At 38.4% G+C, this 22224-nt stretch overlaps 1 protein-coding gene across 1 annotated transcript in view; it reads right to left on the reverse strand.

Moving 5' to 3' along the window:
• Positions 1-22224, reverse strand: part of GIPC2 (GIPC PDZ domain containing family member 2) — a 108346-nt gene that overhangs the window by 46556 nt on the left and 39566 nt on the right. The window contains exons 2-3 of the mRNA XM_056123771.1: positions 15335-15520; positions 6560-6740 (exon numbers count right to left, since the gene is read on the reverse strand). Of these exons, the coding sequence (XP_055979746.1) occupies positions 6560-6740; positions 15335-15520 (367 nt within the window). The remainder of the gene's footprint in view (positions 1-6559; positions 6741-15334; positions 15521-22224) is intronic.

The raw sequence follows: 22224 nt of genomic DNA on the forward strand, positions 1-22224 counted from the left end.
TCAATACCATAGTCCTGTTCTGTCTTGTTCTCTTATTACTGAGTGATAAGATCCACTCCCATGACATCTACTACAGATACAGGACAATAGCTAATAAACCCCACTTTCTTAGCCCCAATTCTCAATATCCTCTTTCATATCCCCAACTGAATTGTCCCAGATTTCAGTCTTCAGATCCAAAACTATACTAAGCACCTGCTCCTCCCTACCTGCTCACAAATTCTTTTTCTAACTATCCTCATCTCAAAGAATGGCACCACACTTGATATCCCTCACACAAGTATAAGTCTGTAGGTGACTGATAGCAATCTCTTTTCCTTTACCTCTATGTCCAATTGCACATAATTCTATTTTCTTAATCTTCATGGGTGTGCAGGTAAAATTTTGACCATCAGATTTCCAAGCTAATAGAGTCTGAGTTACAGTACTTGGCCATCTCTATGACATAAGTACCCCATAGCCAATGTCAAGTCATTAACATGAAGTCACTGAACATGGAATTGAGGAGAAAAAAGCACAAACAACTCCATCATCCCACTATGTAGTCCTCCGAACCTCTTCTCATCTTCTTGCCTACTGTTACTTACCTAATAAAGATTGCATTGTCTCTCAATGGAATCTTTATGGATTTCCTGACCTTTATCTCAAATTCCCCAGCTCCATCTGATATAGTTTATATAATATCTTTCTAAAAATCCAGGTCTCATCTTGTTACTCTCCCCTTTTTTTAACTACAGATTTTTTTGTCCCTTTCAATATACTAAGAAACACAGAAAAATTTTTTAAAAAAATCTTCCTGCACTAGCTGATAAAATGTAGAGGAGGCAATGGGATTCTTGTACACTGCTATCTCTGAATGTTGTGGCATCATGAACAATGCTATTTCAGAATACACATGTTTCTCCATAACAAAAAATTATTTCTAGTGAAAAGGTTGTTTAACTTGAACCCCACATAATTTTTTGAAAACTTTGCATGAATACATAGTTTATTAAAATGTCTTAACAGTGTTTTATAGCTCATATTTTAAATTCTATGGAAAATTTAATACTATCACTGTCACTGTCCTCCTGTTGTTCATCAATTTGCTTGAGCGGGCCCAGTAACGTCTCCATTGGAGACTTTGTTGTTACTGTGTTTGGCATATCGAATATGACATGGGGAGCTTGCCAGGCTCTGCCGTGTGGGCAAGATACTCTCAGTAGCTTGACGGGCTCTCCGAGAGGGGCGGAGGAATCGAACTCGGGTCGGCCATGTTGGCTGCGTGCAAGGCAAACACCCTACCGCTGTGCTATCGCTCCAGCCCCGGAAAATTTAATACATAGGTTATAATTTCCTACCATACTATGCTATGTTCATTTAGTAAAATAAATTTCTAATTATATGTATAAAAACACTTTTACACATCATAATTTTGGGGAGAGGATCTAATAGCCCTGATAAGTTTTATCTAAACATTATAAAAGTTTATTAAATTTATTTTAAAATTTAATGTTATTTTGAGATTATAGATAAGGTTTAGTTGGTTTTTAATTGAATCAACATGAGATACAGTTACAAAGATATTCATGATTGGATTTCAGTCATACAAAGTTCCAATACCCACCCCTCTCCCAGGGTACATTCCCCACCACCAATATCCCCAGTTTCTCTCCTGTAGCCATCCTCCACCCAACTATGCATCCATGCAGGCATATCTCTCTCTCTCTCTCTCTCTCTCTCTTTCTCTCTCTCCTCTCTCCTCTCCTCTCCTCTCCTTTTGACCGTTAAGGTTTACAATACAGGTACTGAAAGGTCACCATGTTTGTTTCTTTACTTTTCTTCTTAAGCCTTCACTGGTTCTCTATTACCCTTTCTTTCTCTCTTTCTTTCTCTCTCTCTTTCTTTCTCTCTTTCTTTCTCTTTAATTTTGGTTTGGGGACCACATACTCAGGGGCTACTCATGGTTCTGCACTCAGGAATTACTCCTGGCGATGCTCAGGGGACCCTATGGGATGTTGGGATCAAACCTGGGTCAGACGTGTGCAAGGCAAGCATTCTACCCACTGTATTATCTCTCTGGCTCTCTATTACACATTCTTTATCTTCATATCAAAGGCCCTTGACAATCTTATCTCCACCAACTAGAACTTCTCCACACTTGCCACATCACCACCTACATAACTTCTGTTCCAATAAAGCTGACATACGTGGCACTCCTAAATATATGTTACTGATCCAAACCTCTACCTTTGCTTATTCTGTTCAGTAAAGCAGCTTTTTGCTTGCTTGCTTGGGGGTTGCTTGGCGGGCACATCCTATGGTTCTCAGGGGCTACTACCAGCACAGTGCCTGAGGGCCACTCTCAGCAGTGCTCAGGAGACCATGAAATGCTAAGGATCAAATCTGGGCATAATGTATGCAAAATATAGGTACTAATTCTTTGAGTTATCACCCCAGCACCCTAAGAAGCCTTTGTAAACTAATATTCAGCTCAAATCTCTTCTCTAAGAGCTTTTTTAGATTGCTTAGATATACCTGATGTCTCCCACTTTTATATCTTCAATACATTTTAACACCTCTTAATACTCATTTTTATGGCATGGGTCTTTTTCCCATATCTTCATCCATCATATCATGAATTTATTAAAGGAAAGAAATGGAATTATCTTATACCAAGCATGTGGCATGGTGATATAATATGGAATGTTCTCATGAATGCATATCATCATCCTGGGAATCAGGAATCTAAGACATATATAGACCACTGTTCTTCATTCACCAGTCCACGGATCAGTGTCATTTGGGGGTGCAGAAAGGTTGAAAAACACCGGTGTATTGCCTGGTTATAACTGCTTTTCCATGGACTGACATTCAGGACAGGTGCCAACCAGTAGGTGTAAAAAAGGTTGAGAAATGCTGAAATACATTAATTGCTCAAAATCTGCTAAATGAAAACACTATGTTCTTTCCACCTGCCCAAAGTCAGAGAAATGCTAAGATACCTTTGGCTTCTAAATTGTTAGTGAGTCCACAATCAACTGTCAAAGAACTTGCACAGTAATTCTTCCCTTTTTTACCTTCTAGCCTCTGTTTTAGCTCTGTCTCCCAGAGATGTCATAACAAAGGAGTGTATGAATTAAACAACAGAAATTTAATTCTCTACAGATCCAGAGGTCAGAATTCAGAGACCAAGTATTACCAGGGTTGCCTTTTTCTGAGACCTCTCTCCTTGGCTGGTAGATGCCATAGAGTTGTTCACATCCTCCCTCTAATGATTCTATGTTCAAATTTCCTCTTCTTGCAGACACCTTGAAATCATTAAAATGAGGTTACCTTAAGACCTAATTTTAAGTTAATTATCCCTTTAAAAATCTTATCTTCAAATATAGGCACATCCTGAGGTACTGGAGATTAAGACTTCAATAAGCAAATTTTAGGGGACATTAGCATCCTGCTACTAGATGTCAAAAGGAAGTAGATATTGCTTAGTTTTCTTTCTTAATATCCACTGTGTCTGGCAGAGAACCTGGAACACAGAAGGTTCTCAAAAAATTAAATGTGGGCTATATAAGCAAAGAGCCTTTCTAGTATAGTTCAAATCTGTGAATTCTGACCCTTTCCAAATCTAGTGACTGCACCAAGAACAAAATGGCTTTATGCTTTCCCTGAAAGAAAGCTTGATGCTAACAAAGCCAACTTTAGGAAGCCAAGAACCCAGGGAAAATTAAAACCATTAGTAAGACTTAGACACCCAAAGCCAACTGACAACACACTCCTCCCTCCAGGTCCATTCTCATATATATACCCAGACTAACAACATGACACACAGCAAGAGTCATATTGAAAAGCAAGAGCAAACTGCCACTATTGTGCCATAAGAGCAAAGTGTAAAGTTCTAAGCCAATCCTTTCTATTGATAGGAATCGAAACTGACAGAGTCAGATAATGATGACTGAGTGTAAAGTTCCATTGCAAATGAAGAATCAATACATCACGAAAATGTTAGAGAACACGAGAAAAGACAGAGCAAACGAGAATTTTAGGACCAAGAACATTGGAGAAAACCTTATCCTCCTACCCCCACCCCCAAGCACCTTCTGGTATCATATATTCCCTTTCCTGGAAAAGGGCTAAGCTCTGGGATGAAGCCAGAGGATGAGGAACAAACTTACACTGCAGCAGATATAAATTTGGTTGAGTTAAGCTGCCATAGAAACCCTAGGAAACAAATTCTATCATCTCTCCTAAAACAGTTTCCACATACCTTAAACCCCAGCCCCACCAGAATCTAAGATGCTGACATAATATAGTCCTGCTAGGAAAAACTTACCAATGCTTATCTCAAATGTATCTATGAGATTCATGAGACCACAAAGCAGGTTTTATAATAGTGAGGTACATTAACTGTGACATATACCCATCATCTACACATCTCTCAGATACTAAACGGAGAAAACCCTAATCTCACAGCACTGGTAACTAAACATAATGATCTTCGTAAATGACTTCAACAATTACTAACCTAGCATCTACAACTTTACAAAAACACAGAAACCACAATATTTAGATTCAGACAACAGGAGAAAATGAAAGCAGATTAACTGTTGCAAACAGATTATACAGTGGAAATAAATTATATTTATATATAAACATAGAACAAAATTACACTTCCTGTGTTGTACTAAGAGCATGTATTTGACTTACAAGAAGAATAAATCAAATATAAATACTTATTTCAAGCTTTCTACTACCTATTGGCTCATCTGCATGATACCTAGGGAGTTGTATCATGTTATTAGCATCTAAGTAACAATGTTACTTCTAAAGAAGGTGCTGCATAGAAATGTAAACACTCCCCCTTCCTCCCTGCAATGTGAATGCTGGTACTGGTGGGTATCACACAGAACCCTGATATTTATGGCTCCTAGAATGCTTCCTTCAAAGAGCAGCACTATCATAAGCATCTATTCCTTTTACTTAGAACTACATATTATAATTCTGTATTTCTACTAAATTACTCTGAATCACTCAGAAGCAGAGACAATTTTCCAATTTCATTTAGGCTAAGGTCTGCCACTTACTTGCTAAGGGACAGAACATAATTTCTTTACCCACTGAATTCTGCCATTATTTTCATTAACTACCCTGAGAAAATAACCATGAGACACTAATTGTAAGAAATCCTATTTGGAAGGCCAGGAATCATGGGCTCATATGTAAGGACCCAAGTTCAATCTCCAGTACCATAGACCAATCCCAACATGAAACTCTGCCAACTCTGGTAGCCCTGAAGACCCCCAAGTACTGTCCAGTGTGGCCCTGGTTGCCCTAAGCACTGATGGCCTTAGCAGTATCTAGGTCTGAGCACTGAACCATCCAGCCCCGTTGGTTGAAAATCACTGGGAACAGTGCCTAAACCTTCTGATTACCACACCCCAAAAAAAGATCCTACTTTTTTAATGCGCATAACTATATCCAGGTACCTATGCAACCCTTCAACATCACAACACCATCTATAATAATGAAAGGAGGGAATTTTGAAAAAAGAACCTTAGTCATTATGACAGCAGGTAAGAGCACAGAACCAGAAGAAAGTTAGAACACAGCCAGATATAGCTCAAACCCCAAACAAATAGAAAAGTTTTAAAAAATTCTATTTTCTTTCTTTTTTTTTTTTTTTGCTTTTTGGGTCACACCCAGCATTGCACAGGGGTTACTCCTGGCTCGTGCACTCAAAAATTACTCCTGGCAGTGATCGGGGGACCATATGGGATGCTGGGAATCAAACCTGGGTCGGCCATGTGCAAGGCAAATGCTCTACCTGCTGTGCTATTGCTCCAGCCCCCCAAATTCTATTTTCTGTGAGCAAAACAAAGGTTGGTTGGGGCCTCGATGAGTAGGGGCAATCTGGATTGACTCTGCTGAAGACATTTTAATGTCAATGAACATTAGGCTATTGTCTGACTTATTAAAGCTATGCTGGTTACTGAGAGAGATACTGGCACATTTTCCTATAGATGAGAAGACCCTGAAGGTTTGAGCAACAGTTGGAACACAGCTGCTATGGCCAAAAACCAAGCAAGTACAGATGTCAGACCAAAGGAGAAGTAATTTCACACCGTCCTATGCTGCCAAATTCAAAATGCTGATAGAGGAAAAGTATTGAAGGAAGTCTTTTAAATGGATTAGATAACTATTTTAAATACCAATTCTGTGTGTAACTAAGGCTTTTCTGTTGAAGTTTCTGAAAGACTGTTATTACAGTTTTAGAAAGCTCAATCAAAATCGTTCAGCTCAATAAGATAAATGCAAGACAATGTGCTGTTCTTGGAGTTTGGAACAACCACATCAAAGTCACATCAGATGTTGTAATTCCAAGTGTCTTTTTTTGGAAAATGTTCTTCTAGGCAATTTTTTTCTCCTTTGATAATTGTTTTCCTAATGTGTATGATGTCTTATCATTTTCTGCATTCTTAACTGATAGACTAAAAGCACATGGCACTACATCACAGTGCCGATTTCCCTCAGAAAGATAAGTCCCAGAAGAACATTTCACATACACATAAGATCAACTTACCAAATGCCTTCCGAGGTTCTATTAACTTCAGGTTGAAGATTTCTTCTTTTTTTAATTGCTTTAACTTCTTAGCAACATCATAATGACGCAATCCAACAGTACTTTCTCCATTTATGGACTCAATGTGATCCCCCACACAGATTGTTTTAACTGAATCAATGAGACCACCCTCTTTAATTCTCTGAAAGAAAAGGAAAATACACAATATAAAACTGTGAAACATGACTTTTCTGGCTCTTACAACATCGTGTACAATGTATTGACATACAACAAAGTAATTTAATGATTGAAGATGAAAGGTCAGCAACAACAACAGAAATACAATGGTCTTACTCCACTGAGAACTTTTCCTGACATCTTTCAAATTATGCCCTCAAGACGGGGTAAGGGGGCTGGATCGATACACAGCGGGTAAGGCATTTGCCTTGCACATGCCAACCCGGGTTCGATTCCCAGCATCCCACATGGTCCCCTGAGCACCACCAGGAGTGATTCCTGAGTGCAAAGCCAGGAGTAACACCTGAGCATTGCTGGGGATGACCCAAAAAGAAAAAAAAAAAGACTGTGTAAGGTGCCCAACTCATGTTCCCATAAGTGTGTGTTGATCTCCATGCTGAGCTCTAAGCCAAGTACTTTACATTTACCATCTCACTTAATTCTAATAGCGTCTATAAAAGTCTCAAGTCGAAAGAAAATTAAGACTTGAAAATATCAAGTAATTCACCTAGTTCAACATGCAATGGTTCATTTACTTCTCAGTCTCCTTTAAGACCCTTAGGTTCAGAGATTATCTTATTTACCACTATATACCCTATGCTTTGCATGATAGATACCTACAGAGAAAAGTGCCCCCAGAAGAGGCCAAAGAAACATACAGCAGGAAGAATCTTTGACTTGTAATCGGCCAACCCAGACACCCTGACACCCTATATGGTACCCTGAGCACTACCAGTAGTATTCTGTGAGTGCAGAGCCAGCAGTCAGCCCTGAACAGTGCTGGATATGGAAAAAGAAAGAAAGAAAGAAAGAAAGAAAGAAAGAAAGAAAGAAAGAAAGAAAGAAAGAAAGAAAGAAAGGAAGGCAGGCAGGCGGGAGGAGAGAGGAAAAGAAAGAAAGAAAGAAAGAAAGAAAGAAAGAAAGAAAGAAAGAAAGAAAGAAAGAAAGAAAGAAGATTAAGTAAAAAACAAGAATGTAATAAAGCTGTAATAAAGCAAAAACATTAAATATTCCCTCAACTACATTTTTAATTTGCTATAATATAAAAATTCTAACTGACTTTTTCCTTAGTTTTTATTCTAACTCATCTTTTATTATCTATTGGACCTTTTTGCTTTGACAACATCAAGTTATAGTGCCTACCACATTTTAGCTTTAAGACTTTTTATTACAATTTTATTAAAATAAACATGAGGCAGGGGATATAGCTCAAGGATTTAGAAAACATGACTAGCAATAAGGCCCTGGGTTCAATCCCTGGCACTGCATAGCCTCCTACACACACACTGCCAGATGTAGTCTTGGAGACCCATGAATGCCATGGGTGAGACCCCTCTAAAATCAGAAACTACATAAAGAAACATAGTAAAGGGGCCGGAGTGATAGTACAGCAGTGGGGCATTTGCTTTGCACGGGTCTTACCCAGGTTTGATCCCAACATCTCATATGGTCCCCCAAGCACCACCAGGAGTAATTCCTGAGCGCAGAGCCAGAAATAACCCCTGAACATCACTGGGTGTGACCCAAAAAGCAAAATAATAAAAAACCAATGGATAATTGTAACATCCCTTGAGAACAGGACTCCAGAGCAGAGTTTGCCAAGTAGGTAACGGTGGGGGAACTGGAAGCAAATCTAGAAATCTGGGACAATGTTAGAGGGACACTGGCACTCTGGTGGTGGACTATGGTATTGGCACACTGTATGCCTGAAACACTGCTATTAACAACATTGAATATCACAGCGTCCAAATAAAAAAATTGCAAAAAAAAATAAAGTTTAAAGACTATAAAGATATGTATGTATCTTACCATGAATTAAAAGGTCCAAATAACAAAAGTCAGATCACCTGGCCCTGCGAGTTGCCATGGAGCTCACAGCAGAATGCCACACAGAGGAAAGAAATGCACCAGAAGTTGGAGCAGGCAGCAAAGTTAGAGTCCAGGTGGGCAAGAGAAAAGTCAAAGCATAAGTCATTATCAAGGGCAGTAGCAGATAAGGATCTAGGATGAAGAGACAGAAAAATCAATATAGAAAACTTGGAGAAAAGCACCACCTTCTGTATCTGAAGGTGAATCAGATATAGCAGCACATTGGGTGGTATTGATTATATGCTCTGCGGGTCATCCTGTTAACTTCCTGAGTAAGATAAAGATGATGGGGCACTTGAGCAAAGTTTTTGAAAGCAACACAGTTTTGATAACCATACCATAACTTGATAGAGATTAATAAAATTGCTAGACATGCTCAAGGGCATAAAGGACTAAAAAGAAAAAAGTATGAGGCCTTAATTTTACACTTAAATTTGCTGAGTCACTTAATGCCATTAAGTAACTTAATACCATAATACCATTCGAATTCTTAGAACTTTCATCTGGCTTTGGTATAACAAATGGCAAAGAAGATTTATGAAATATTTTTGGGACGGGGATGGCAAGATATTACAGTGGTTAAGGTGCTTGTCTTGCACACGGCTGACCCAAGTTTGATCCCCAGCACCCCATGTGATTCTCCCAAGCACTGCTAGGAGTGATCCCTGAGTGCAGACACAGGAGTAAGCTCTCAGAACTGCCAGTGTGGCCCAAAAAAGCAAAAATAAATATTGGAAGGAGACAGAATTTCCATTAGCCATAGAGGTTCCCCATCTCATATATTTCTAAAACTGTCTTCTAATTCACAGAGTCCAACAGAATTTTTGGGTGACCTCCAACCTCCTCCAAGTCTTAAGCAATAGAGTCAAAGCTGTTTGAGCTGAATGCTTTTTTGCAATGGTTAGCACCTTTAGCCTCTGTGCATCTGATCCTCCAAAACATCGTCCTAATGTTCCTATGTTCCTATCCTAATAGCAAACAGTTTTATTTAGTCCTCACTATAACCTCATTCCATTAATGAATGAGAAAATCAAGCCACAGTTTATGATATGGCTTGACTAAAATAATACAACCAAATACACAATAGAACTCAGTTCTATTAAATCAAGATTTTACCAACAAATACTGTATGACCTTAATTATGAGAGGATCTAAAATATTTACCATCTAGGAGCCAGAGAGATAGCTTAAAAGACTGAGCAAATGGTTTGCATGCAGGAAGTTCAGGTTCAATCCCCTGTACTATAAAGCCCCCAAACAATGCCAGGCATGCTCTAAAAATAAATACCTTTTTTTAAATGTATACATGGGGCTGATCAATAAAACAATTGGTAGGGCACTTGCCTTGCACACACCCAAACTACGTTTAATTCCCAGCATCCCATATGGTCCTCTGAGCACTGCCAGGAGTAATTCCTGAGTGCAGAGCCAGGAGTAACCACTAAGAATATACATTTACATACATATATGTATATATATATATCATCTATCTCTTTATAGAAAATGTTTACCAATTTAAGTCTTAAATGATTCAAACTATTCTAGAAATTTAAAGATTTTTAAAATATATTCAAAATTTTCATATTTTTATTGTTATTGTCCATATACTCTTGTTCCAAGAAATATTGAGACTTAGGTACTAAAATTATGAGTGCTTTCATGAATGATTATGCCTGCTGTAAAAAATAGCTTGACCTGAAGAGAATTAGGAAGTACTATTGAATACATTTCTCTGCCATTGTTCTCACCTTCTAACTATGCAATGATATAATTCTGCTATTTTTATAAAAAGCATTAGCTATCAAACACGTAATATCTGTCCTTATTTAGATCCAAGTAGATGATCTATTTGATAGGATTCAGAGGAGTTTAATGACTTGTCCATGGTGATATGCAAGCAAACAGCTGTTTGACCATGAGTGAAAGGCTGTCTGATTCTGCAGACCATGTTCCCATGCTTCACAGTGCACTGCCTTTATAAACATGGAATTCTGCCTCCTTACCACTGTCTGAATCCCTACTATACCATTCTCCTTCTTCGGATCACTGCTGAGAGTAAATAAACACTTAAATCAGCAGCACAGGCACTAAAACCGAAACCATATAGAACAGATTAACACGGTCCCTGTGTAAGGGTAACAGACAAACTCTTGAAACGTTTCACTTTTTATTCTGCTTATCTTGGCAAAAAGAAAGACTAGAAGGGTAGGCCAAAATTGATTAAATTGATTATGTCTAAAGAGTGGGAGAAATGAGTAATGGAATAGAAGGAATACAGGAATGAGTAATGGTGCTGATATAATAATAAGTGATGTTTGATATAACTGATTTTTGAGTCAGTTTAATATTTTTCATGTTCAGAAAATAAAATTAAATCAACCAAAATTAAGAGGCAAAACTCAAACTCTATTCAAAGAGAAGCCACTGAATTCAATATTTCAAATAAATAACAATTGCCTACAGGCCAGAGGTCAGAAAAGAACTTATATTTAAGTCACTTCAGGATATAATACTTTGATTTTATATATATGTATATATAAACTTAAAGACAAAGGCACACACAAATATTAAACTCTTCATATTCTTATTTTACACTGTAGTATAGATGTGGCGATTCTGAAATGATTCTGTATATATTTTATAAACAAATCAATAAATAGTTCAATAATTTTAAAAGCAAACATTTTAACTGAAAAATCAGCATGGACCCTTAGGACTATTTCCAAATAATTAAGCAAGAAAATTAATTCTGGGAATGGATTATAAACCATTAAATAAAATAGAAAATCATAAGGTAAGTAAACAAATGGACTTTTTTGATGATTCAAATGTTGTAATAAAGAATCCCCACTTTGCAATCCTTAGAGTAAAATTGGATTCAGATAAGACTAAACAGAATCAACAGATGCCAAGTCTTTGTGGTACAAGAAAACAGGTTATTTTCATAATCAAAGTATCTACTCAAAAAGTATTACAAAATAAAATAAAACTTTGAAGTTACAAGTCAATTACTGGCAGATAACACCTTAGATATGTGATGTTAATTAACCTCATAAGTTATCATAACATCAAAAATTAACATCATAAATAATAAGACAAGTTAACAGTGCACCTTCTGATGTGGTATATACTACTAAGACACAATATTCTTTACCTAATTTTCTTGTACAAGATACATGTCAGCATAAAGAAACAAAATTCTAACATCTATAATGGCTGAGAAACTATATTCTAGAATAAAGACAATTGAAAGGATATCATTAGTAGGTAAAATGCATAATCTTGGCATGGATCTATACCAGAAAAAAAATATGCCATACCAAACATTAGAATATTCAACATAAATGCAATATGAACTGTAAATTAGCTTAAAGTACTGTATCAATAATAAAAAAATCTGAATTTTATAACTGTACTATAAGTAAATATCTACATTCTTGCAGCTACATTCTGAAGCATTAAAGGGTAAATACTTTAATTTATTTAGTATTTAAAGTATTTATGCAATATATATGCATATATGCACATATGTGTCTATATATGCAACTCACTCTTTCAAATAGTTCAGAAAAATTACATATACCAGAAGTATAAGCAAGAACAATAAAGCAAATGTAGCAAGTTGGAAAACTTGGAGATTTGGATTATAGGGTATTTTGGAATTTTTTTTTGGGTATTGTTACCTTTTCAGTAAATCTTCACTATCTCCCCATTTTTTAAAAGTAGCATTAACTGTGTTCACAGCATAATAATTCTTATTTAAATTTGAATTACATGTCGGCAGTTTAATTTATGTTCCACTTTCTCTTTGTCACCAGGCAGTCTCCGAAGGCTAGTGGCTAGCATTCAGAGACAGGCACATTATAATAAAAAGCATTTCTTTTTTAAAAAATAAATAAATAAATAACAAAGGGAATATGAAAGGAAGGAAGGAAAGAAAGAAAGAAAGAAAGAAAGAAAGAAAGAAAGAAATTGAGGGAAGAAGGAAGGAAGGAAAAAAGAACACAAGTTTTGAATATCAGCAACTATGATCTAAAAACTCCACATACGATTTGCCAAACTTCCAAGCCCTTCCCTGCTGACATTAGAAGGGCATTGCTACATGTACTTCATGTCCTGAGCTTCCCCCAGATAATACCACATGACTTTCCCAACTCACGGATTTTCCATTTGGTCACCCACTCAATCTTCAGCACAGTCATATCTTTTGCAGAGCTAAAAATAGCCATTCTATCAAGTGGGAAGTTAAATAAAGTACAATTTACAGTGACGAAGATAACGTCCCTAAGACCATTTTCTAAATCACAAAGTGTTAGTAATTCAAATAATCTGAACAAAACAAAGGCATGAAATGTGCTTTGTTAAATGTATTTTATTCCTAAAATCTTTGTTCAGTGGGTAGGAACACTGTCTCTAAAATGGAAGCTCCTAGATTCAGATCCTGATTTTGACAGCTACTTACCCTTCCTGGCTCTAAATCAATCTCTGTAGAATACAGATTGAGAATAGCCCCTACACACAAATGAATATCACAGACATTATACAGAATAAAAGAAGCTGGAAACAGCAGAGTACAAATGATTTCATTTATCTGAAGGTCAAAAACAAGCAGTTATTGTGGCTGGGACCAAGCAACGGCTACCATTGGTATGAGAGAAGAATTTCCTACAAACAGGCACAAGAGAGCAATGTCCTTTGACTGGGGTGGTGCTTATATAGGACTGAGTATGATAAATTCAAAAAGGTGTATGTCAGAAATTTCTTACACCTCAGCAAAAATCAAATAAAAAGAAAATGCAACCAACCCAGTGGAATTATAAGCTTTAAAGGACCAAAAGTATGCAAAATGCCTAGTCTATGGTATTAGTCACCAGTCAGCTATGATTATAATGACTCTTTAGGGTGGGGAACAAAGGGAGGGGGTGGCTATTTGTGCATCCTATTTGATTTTTCTGCTTCCACCCTTATGGCTCAGGAGACCCTCAGGTGCTTGGGATTAAACCTGGGTTGACCTCATGCTAAGAAAAGGTACCCTCTGTACTATCTCTCTAGTTCTCTGATTACTTTTTACAAAAATGGAATTAGATGAATCTCCTCTTCTTTTTATCTCAGTTCTGAAATTTTCCATGACACTTCAAATTTCCTTCTCTTGCCTTTGCATATCTATATTGTTTTCTCTACATGTAAATGAAGGAATCAAAAGTTTTTTTTAAAAAAAAAAACCTAAGAGCAATGTTCTAATACTAAAGGAGTATTCAATATTAATACTCTCCCCCGCAATATCACTTAGTCATTGTTACTGTTGTTGCAACGACAGGAGTTGTCCTTGACACCATCCTGGCTGTGGTGCTTCCACATTATTTTGGGGTGGGGGGAGGGAAAGGGGGGACTTCTACTAGTGATCTGGGGGTCAAAGGCCACTCCCAGTAATATTTGTCCTGTTTTGTCAGTGGTTAAATGTGAGGGACCAAGAGCATTGTCCACAGTGCTAAAAGTGCTGAGATAACTGCAACAGTGCTTGGGAGGCCATGGGGTACCAGAGACGGGTGCTTTTACTTAAGTGCTATACTAACTCCCAGACCCATCTCCCCCATTTTTTATTGTGCATCTCACTGGTGACTGCACATCAGGCTGTAATGCCTCCATACTTAATCAAAGTGCTCACCAAGGCTTGCATTCCTTGAATTGTGCAGCTTTTATATGTTCACCAGGGCTTGCCTGGTTGAAGAACACAAGTTCTGGTTGTGGTGCCCACCAGGAATCCCAGTGGTGTTTCACATATGTACTTCCTAGGGGTCACACTTCCTGACTGTTCTGCTTACACATCTTTTCAGCTGCAATTCTTGCTTTGGGGGCACCCACATTTTTGTAGAACTCATACACACCTGTTTGTGGTGTAGAAAGAAATCACTCACAGCACAGGGACTCACAGATGGCAGAGCCACCAGGAACACACTCACTGCATGGCGGACACCAGGCCTTTGAATCTGTGACTGGACACTTACAGGCCAGGCAACCTTGGCTGCTATTAGGGGCTTCTCTTCTGGGCCATGAAGAGTATTTTTAAAGAAGTTAAGAGGGTGACCAAAATAAATATACTTGGAAATAACACTAAGCCACTGAAAACTAGCACAAAAAATCATCATCCAGTGGTTATTTGCAATAGATGAACAAGAGCTCATATGGATAATAAGTGGACACCAAATCTGTTTTTCCTTTTCGATTAGTTCTAAATTCTGGGGAAAGTTTAAACTGAAAGGGAAAAGTTCAAAGCAAGGCTTAACAAAATGATATCACTGAAATCTTTTTTTTCTTTTAAGAGCCATATTTCGTGATGTGAAAGGGTCTCTGTGGCTATCCCTGAGTTTTAGGATGGGGCAGTGCCTGGAATGGACAGTGATGAAGGCAGGACAGACTCGGGGCCACCACAACCACAAATGGCCCTCTGAGCATTACTTGGGGGTAGACATAATAATGCTGGGTACCAAACCCAGAACCTTGTACATACTCTACCACTTGAGCCCAATCCCTGACCCCTGAAAGCATTTATTTTTTTAAATAAAATATTGCTGAACCATTCCATCCCTACTGAACCAGCTGTCACTCTAAAATTTATCTTCAAGCTTCTTTGATTTGGTACAGTTTCCTAGATGTTACCCTCATGTCACATAGTTCTTATTTAAAACTTACCTTTATAAAAGCACTGCCAGTACCATTATCCGTGATGGTAAGACCAAGTGAATCTTCAGATTTATATACATTCACTTCTTTTTTAAGCCCTTTAACATGGGCAAATATGAAGTCATCAAGACCTAATTGTGATCCTAAGAGTTTTTCCATATCAACTTTAGGTGTGTTTAAAGTACAGTATAAGATCTGAAAAGAGAAGAGGAAATTATTCTAGGTCAGTATCTGATGAGGAAAACATTTTGGCCATTAATTTCACAAATATTTATCAAATAAAAGAATCCTCCATTTACAATACAGAGAGTTACATCAGAAAATTTATTGAATAATGGAATATTGGACATATTATTATACAGTAACATTAGATAACAAGTATTGAGAAATTTCTATAGACCAAGCTGTGCTAATTTACATTCATTTTGCATTGCAGTAGTTGAGGTAAGTAATTAGTGAATAAGGTATTAAAAATGAAAATGTCTAAATTGAACCCTGGTTGGAAAGATGGCTCAGAGAAATGCACATGTCTGGCATGCACAGGTCTCAGAATCAACTTCCAGGAACAAATGGCCCTCTGAGCATTACTTGGGGGTAGACTGCAGCATAGCTGGACGAGTATCACAGGGAATGGACCCAAGGCCTCTGAACACTGCTTGGATGATCAAAAATAATAAAGACAATTTGTAAATAAAGAAGGGGTCAGAGAGATAGCACGGTGGGGTAAGGTGTTTACCTTGCTTATAGCCAAACCTCATTTTATCCCCAGCACCACATAGGGTTCTCTAATCACTGCTATGAGTGACCTTTGATCACAGGCCAGAAATAGCCCCAAAGCACCAGAGTGCCCCCTCAAAAAATACATATAAAATAACCCAAAAAAGCTACGGTGCATGCTGTGTATGCTGGAGTGTCAATTCAAATGCTGGCACCATAAACACCCCCAGGTACCAAGTATGACCCCAAAGCCAAAAGAAAGTAAGTACTGTGGAACTTTGATTCAAAAAATGTCCCTTAGCAAGGGGTAGCTATCATCCCCAATTAAACATCATTCATTTGACGATCATAACTAGTTATTTTTTAAAAAAAATAAATAAAATAAAATGAACTTTAAAAAACATCCACTTCCTTATGTTTTAAGAAGGATCAGAGGATCACTTGCAGAGGTTGAGACAACTTGCTCAAATTCACACCATAGTAAAAAATAAATTAAAAAGAAACTGGAATGGTAGAAAGCTGTAGAGCTTTTAAAGGAACATACTTCTTATTTACCAAGTCTTTATTTAATACGATGAACTTACTAAAATATGTAGTATTAAGAGAAGAGCACAGAATTATCTCTCTCATATTTAGGGTATAATGAAACAGAGCAGTGCAATAACAAATGTTCGAAGGCAACAGAAACAGGAAACATGAGAAGTGGTATTCAGTAGGAAGCATGCCACTTGGGGATAGCAGGGGAATGGACAGAGAAAGGACCACTATAACAATGGAAGAGGGCAGTGTTCAACTGGGATAAAGAGAGAGTGTTGACTCCTGAAATTCATATGGAACAATCACTTAATCAATTAATCACTTAACTTCCCGTTAGTCATCGATTTGCTCGAGTGGGCGCCAGTAACGTCTCCATTTGTCCCTGTCGGGTGCTAGAGTAGCCCAATGGCATCTGTTCGCTCCGGGAACATGAAGAGCCTCAAACCGATCGTTCACGATCTTGACGAAGAAGTCTGACCATCTGGTAGGTGGGCGGCCACGCGGTCTTTTGACATCCCGTGGAATCCAGTCGGTAACAGCTCTAGTCCAGCGGTCGTCTTTAAATCTCATTACGTGACCAGCCCATCTGATTTTCGACACCTTGGCAAATGAGACAGCGTCCCTGATCGTTGATCATCGACGGATGTCAGAACTCCGGATTCTTTCTCTCATTTGAGTGAAACGTGATATTCCAAGCATAGCTCTTTCTATTCTTCTTTGGGAGACCTGAATAGCGTTCTTATCTTGTTTGCGTAGGGCCCAGGTCTCTGAGGCATATGTTAATGCAGGAAGAACAGTGGAATCAAAGAGATGTGCCCGGAGCCGGAGGTTCTTCGTCCTCTTAGCTATTTCTTCAACGTTCTTGAAGGCGTTCCAAGCCGCTCTCTTCCTCCTGCGCAGCTCGGGTGCCAGGTCATTTGTCATGTTGACCTCTCGACCTAGGTACACATAGCTGTTGCATTCGGAGATGGTCGTTCCGTTGAGAGTGAATGGGGCGTCAGGAATGAGGCTGTTTCTCATAAACATTGTCTTCGTAAGATTCAGCTGTAGTCCTACCTTTCCACACTCACGGTCAAAGTCGGCCAGCATTTGTGCCGTTTGGCTGATGTTTGGTGTTATTAAAACAATGTCATCAGCAAAGCGGAGGTGGTGTAGTTGCCGACCATCTATCTTCACTCCTTATATGGAACAATAAGCCCCACGAATAGCTAAAGCAATACTTGGGAAAAAGAAAATGGGAGGAATCAACCTCCCTAACTTCAAAATCTACTACAAAGCAGTAATAATTAAAACAGCATGGTACTGGAACAAAGGCAGAGCTGCAGACCAATGGAACAGGGTTGAATATACTGACATCTCCCCCCAAGTATATGATCATCTATCTTTGATAAAGGAGCAAGAAATGTGAAGTGGAGTAAGGAAAGCCTCTTTAACAAATTGCGCTGGCAAAACAGGACAACTAGATGCAAAAAAAAAAAAATGGACTCAGATATCTGCCTAACACCATGTACAAAAGTAAGATCAAAATGGATTAAAGACCTCAACATCAGACCGGAATCCATAAGGTACACCGAAGACAAAGTTGGCAAAACCCTTCATGACTTTGAAGCTAAAGGTATCTTCAAAGATGTCGCGCCACTGGCCAAGCAAGTGAAAACAGAGATAGACAAATGGGACTATCTTAAACTAAGAAGCTTCTGCACCTCAAAAGAAACAGTGACCAAAATACAAAGACAGTCTACAGAATGGGAAAGGATATTCGCCAAATACACATCTGACAAGGGGTTGATATCAAGGATATATAAAGTACTGGTTGAACTCCACAAGAAGAAAACATCCAACCCCATCAAAAATGGGGCAATGAAATGAACAGAAACTTTCTCAAAGAAGAAATCCGAATGGCAAAAAGGCACATGAGAAAATGCTCTACATCATTAATCATCAGGGAGATGCAGATCAAAACAACAATGAGATACCATCTCACACCTCAAAGAATGGGCCACATCCAAAGGAACAAAAGTAACCGGTGCTGGGGCGGATGTGGCAAGAAAGGGACCCTCCTTCACTGCTGGTGGTAATGCCAACTGGTTCAGCCCTTTTGGAAAACAGTACGGACGATTCTCAAAAAATTAGAAATTGAGCTCCCAGTTGACCCAGCAATACCGCTCCTGGGAATATATCTCAGAAAGGCAAAAAAGTATAGTCGAAGTGACATCTGCACTTGTTTGTTCATTGCAGCACTCTTTACAATAGCCAGAATCTGGAAAAAACCTGAGTGCCCAAGAATAGATGACTGACAGGTTAAAGAAACTTTGGTACATCTACACAATGGAGTACTATGTAGCTGTTAGAAAAGATGAAGTCATGAAATTTACATACAAGTGGTACTACATGGAAAGTATCATGCTAAGTGAAATGAGTCAGAAAGAGAGGGACAGACATAAAAAGATTGCATTCATCTGGGGGACACAAAGTAACAAAATAGGAGATTAATACCCAAGAATAGCCGAGATCAGTACCAGGAGGATTACTCCATGGCTTAGAGGCCAGCCGGGCATGCTAGGGGAAAGGGCAGCTCAGACAGAGAAGGGAGCACCAAATAAAGGGTGTTTGGAGGATCCTCCCAGGAGGGAAGATGCATGTTGAAAGTAGACTATGGACTGAACATGTTTGTCACTCAATGCCTCTTTTGCAGACCACAACACCCAAAAGGAGAGAGAGAGACAAAAGGGAATGCCCTGCCACAGAGGCAGGGTGAGATGGGGGAGATGGGGGTGGGAGGTATACTGGGATCCATGGTTGTGGAAAATGGGCACTGGTGGAGGGAAGGGTATTTTACATTGTATAATCGAAACCCAAACACAAAAATTTGTAAGTCTACAACTGTACCTTATGGTGTTTCACTAATAAAAATTTTTTAAAAAGAGAGTGTTGAAAGATAATAAAGTGCTATGCATGAAACTGTTCTGACAACAGTGCTGTAAACCAGTGTCAAAAGCTATTTAAAAAAAAACTCTCATAGAGGCAAGCAGGTAGGTGGGAGTGAAATGGGGGTGGCGGCAATTGGTGGAGGGAAAAGAACACTGGTGAAGGGATTGGTACCAAAACACTGTACTTCTGAAACCCAATCATTAATAACTTTGTAATTCATGTGTTCACAGAAAAAATAGCTAAGGGAAACTTTTTATTCATTGCCAAGTAAGGTTTGCTTACAGATAGCTAACCCTTCTACAAGCTTTGCTTCAGCCCTCAGTTTCAATCCTCACCCTGAATCCTGAGTTTTTATAACACTCCTGATTCCCACTGGCAGCTGATCTGGCTCAATCTCTGGTACTACATAGGATCCCCTAAGCACGCCAGGTATATATACACACATATATACACAGGAGTGATAGCACAGCGGGTAGGGCGTTCGCCTTACAAGCGGCCAACATGGCCGACCCGAGTTCGATTCCTCCGCCCCTCTCGGAGAGCCTGGCAAGCTACCGAGAGTATTCGATATGCCAGACACAGTAACAACAAAGTCTCCAATGGAGACGTTACTGGGCCCGCTCGAGCAAATCGACGATCAACGGGAGGGAAATATTTTATATTGTATATTTATATATAAATATATATCTATGTATATAAATCCTCGAGTTTCTAAAAAATATATTAGATATAGATATGTCCTCAAGTTCAGAAACAATATAATTGACATTTACTAAGTGTTTTAGGTCATAACAAATGTCTCCATTGTGAGTTTGAAGAGCCCTCCCCATCATGCTATCAAAGGTCCAGCAAAGTCAAAAAAGCTCTGACCCAACTGCAGAGGTAGATGAAAAGAGACAGTGATGAAGACAAATATTCACAGGGTACAAAAACAATGACACGCTATAAGAAAAAAAGTATCCTGCCCATTCTTCATTTCATCCAGGTCTGCAGTGAGAGGAGCTAATTAGTAAAATCCCTGTGTTTTTTCTGATGAAAGTCTGTTTTTGCAAGGTTATTTTAGTGTAAAATTATATTACTCAAAAAAAGTAAAAAGAAAAAAAGCCAAGAATAGCTATTTCTTACTCTAAGATCAATGGTATAATTTTTCCACTCACAAAAAACAATTGATAGTAGGTAAAGAGCAAAAGGAGCATACATAGAATATGGGTTTTTTTTTTTTGCTTCCTTTGTCAAAATTATGGAGAAAGTGAAGTCAAAAGTTTTCTTTTCATGCCCACAAATCTGCTAGTAGAATTCAATGTGAGGCCCAAACACCAGTAATATAAAAAGCAGAAGTCTAGACAAGAAACAAAACACTGGAAGATAGTGATATGCTATTAACGGGAAAGTCCTCAGTAGGAAATCCCACACAAAATGAATGTCTGGTTACTAGGCTGCTTCCTTCAATTTTTCAAACATTTTGCTTCAGAGAAATACTAGGTTTCCTGTAGGTATGACCATTTTCCATATGCTTCCTCCCATGCAAAAGAATAATGCCTCATTCCAGACAGCCAAAAGTTGGCAGGATAGAAATCATTTTCTGTTAGAAGAGATAGAACCGGCTAAACCTCTGAATGGAGCTTTCTAGAAAGTTGTGCCAAAACCTAGAGAAATGTAACAGTGTCTGGGAAGTTAAAATGAGAACCCTCAGTAGCAACAAGTAGCTAAAGCTCCATGATTTCAGATCAGTTCTTCAAAGGACAATCAAAACCTCAACACATAATCTCTACACACACTATCAGTAAACGTATCTATAAGTGAGCACCTGAAAAATAAAACTGTAGCACTGTTGCACTGTCCTCCCAGTTGTTCATCAATTTGCTCGAGTGGGCACCAGTAATGTCTTCATTGTGAAACTTGTTACTGTTTTTGGTATATCAAATACGCCACGGGGAGCTTGCCAGGCTCTGCCTTGCAGGTGGGATACTCTCTCGGTAGCTTGCCGGGCTCTCCGAAAGGGATAAAGGAATCGATCCCGGGTAGGCAAACACCCTACCCGCTGTGCAATAAAACACATCTTCATAAATAACTTATCGTGTTTTGTGTTTTTAATAGAATTAGCAGGTTGAGCCACATCCAGTGCTATTTAGTGGTTGCTAGTCTCAGCTCTGTGCTCAGGGTCACTCTCACCAATGCTTGGAGGACCAAGAGGTGCTGGAGATTAAACTGGGGTCAGCTGTATGCATAGGAAGAGCATTAACTCTGGACTGTCTTCTACAGCCAAAATCACATTTTGAACTAAAAGAATATACCACTTTCTAATGCTACCAAGTTTCAGTCATTCATTAACTCACAATTACCTATTAGAAACCTATTTTTTACCAGGTCCTACACTGCATACTGCATGTATAATGATTATGACAGTTTCTATACAAAAGGAACCCCCAGGCTGATAGATGTTAGTGAGGCAACATGAAACCAATTGTAAAATACAAGAATTACAAATACATAAAGCAAAAAGAACCTTAAATGTACATATTGTGAACTTTCTACCGTAACTCATATATTTCCTTCAATCCAAAATCTAAAGCGGATGGTAATCTACCCATTTCTATTTAAGATACTCTCAAATATGACTGCTCAAGAGGAATCTCCCTTTACATTTTACTACACTTTATATCTGGAACAACATTTGGAGTATCTGAGTCATCCTGCCTTAAAGTTCGATTAGT

Source organism: Sorex fumeus, unplaced genomic scaffold (genome assembly GCF_029834395.1).
Source record: "Sorex fumeus unplaced genomic scaffold, SorFum_2.1 ptg000047l, whole genome shotgun sequence".
In the NCBI taxonomy this organism is placed as follows: domain Eukaryota; kingdom Metazoa; phylum Chordata; class Mammalia; order Eulipotyphla; family Soricidae; genus Sorex; species Sorex fumeus.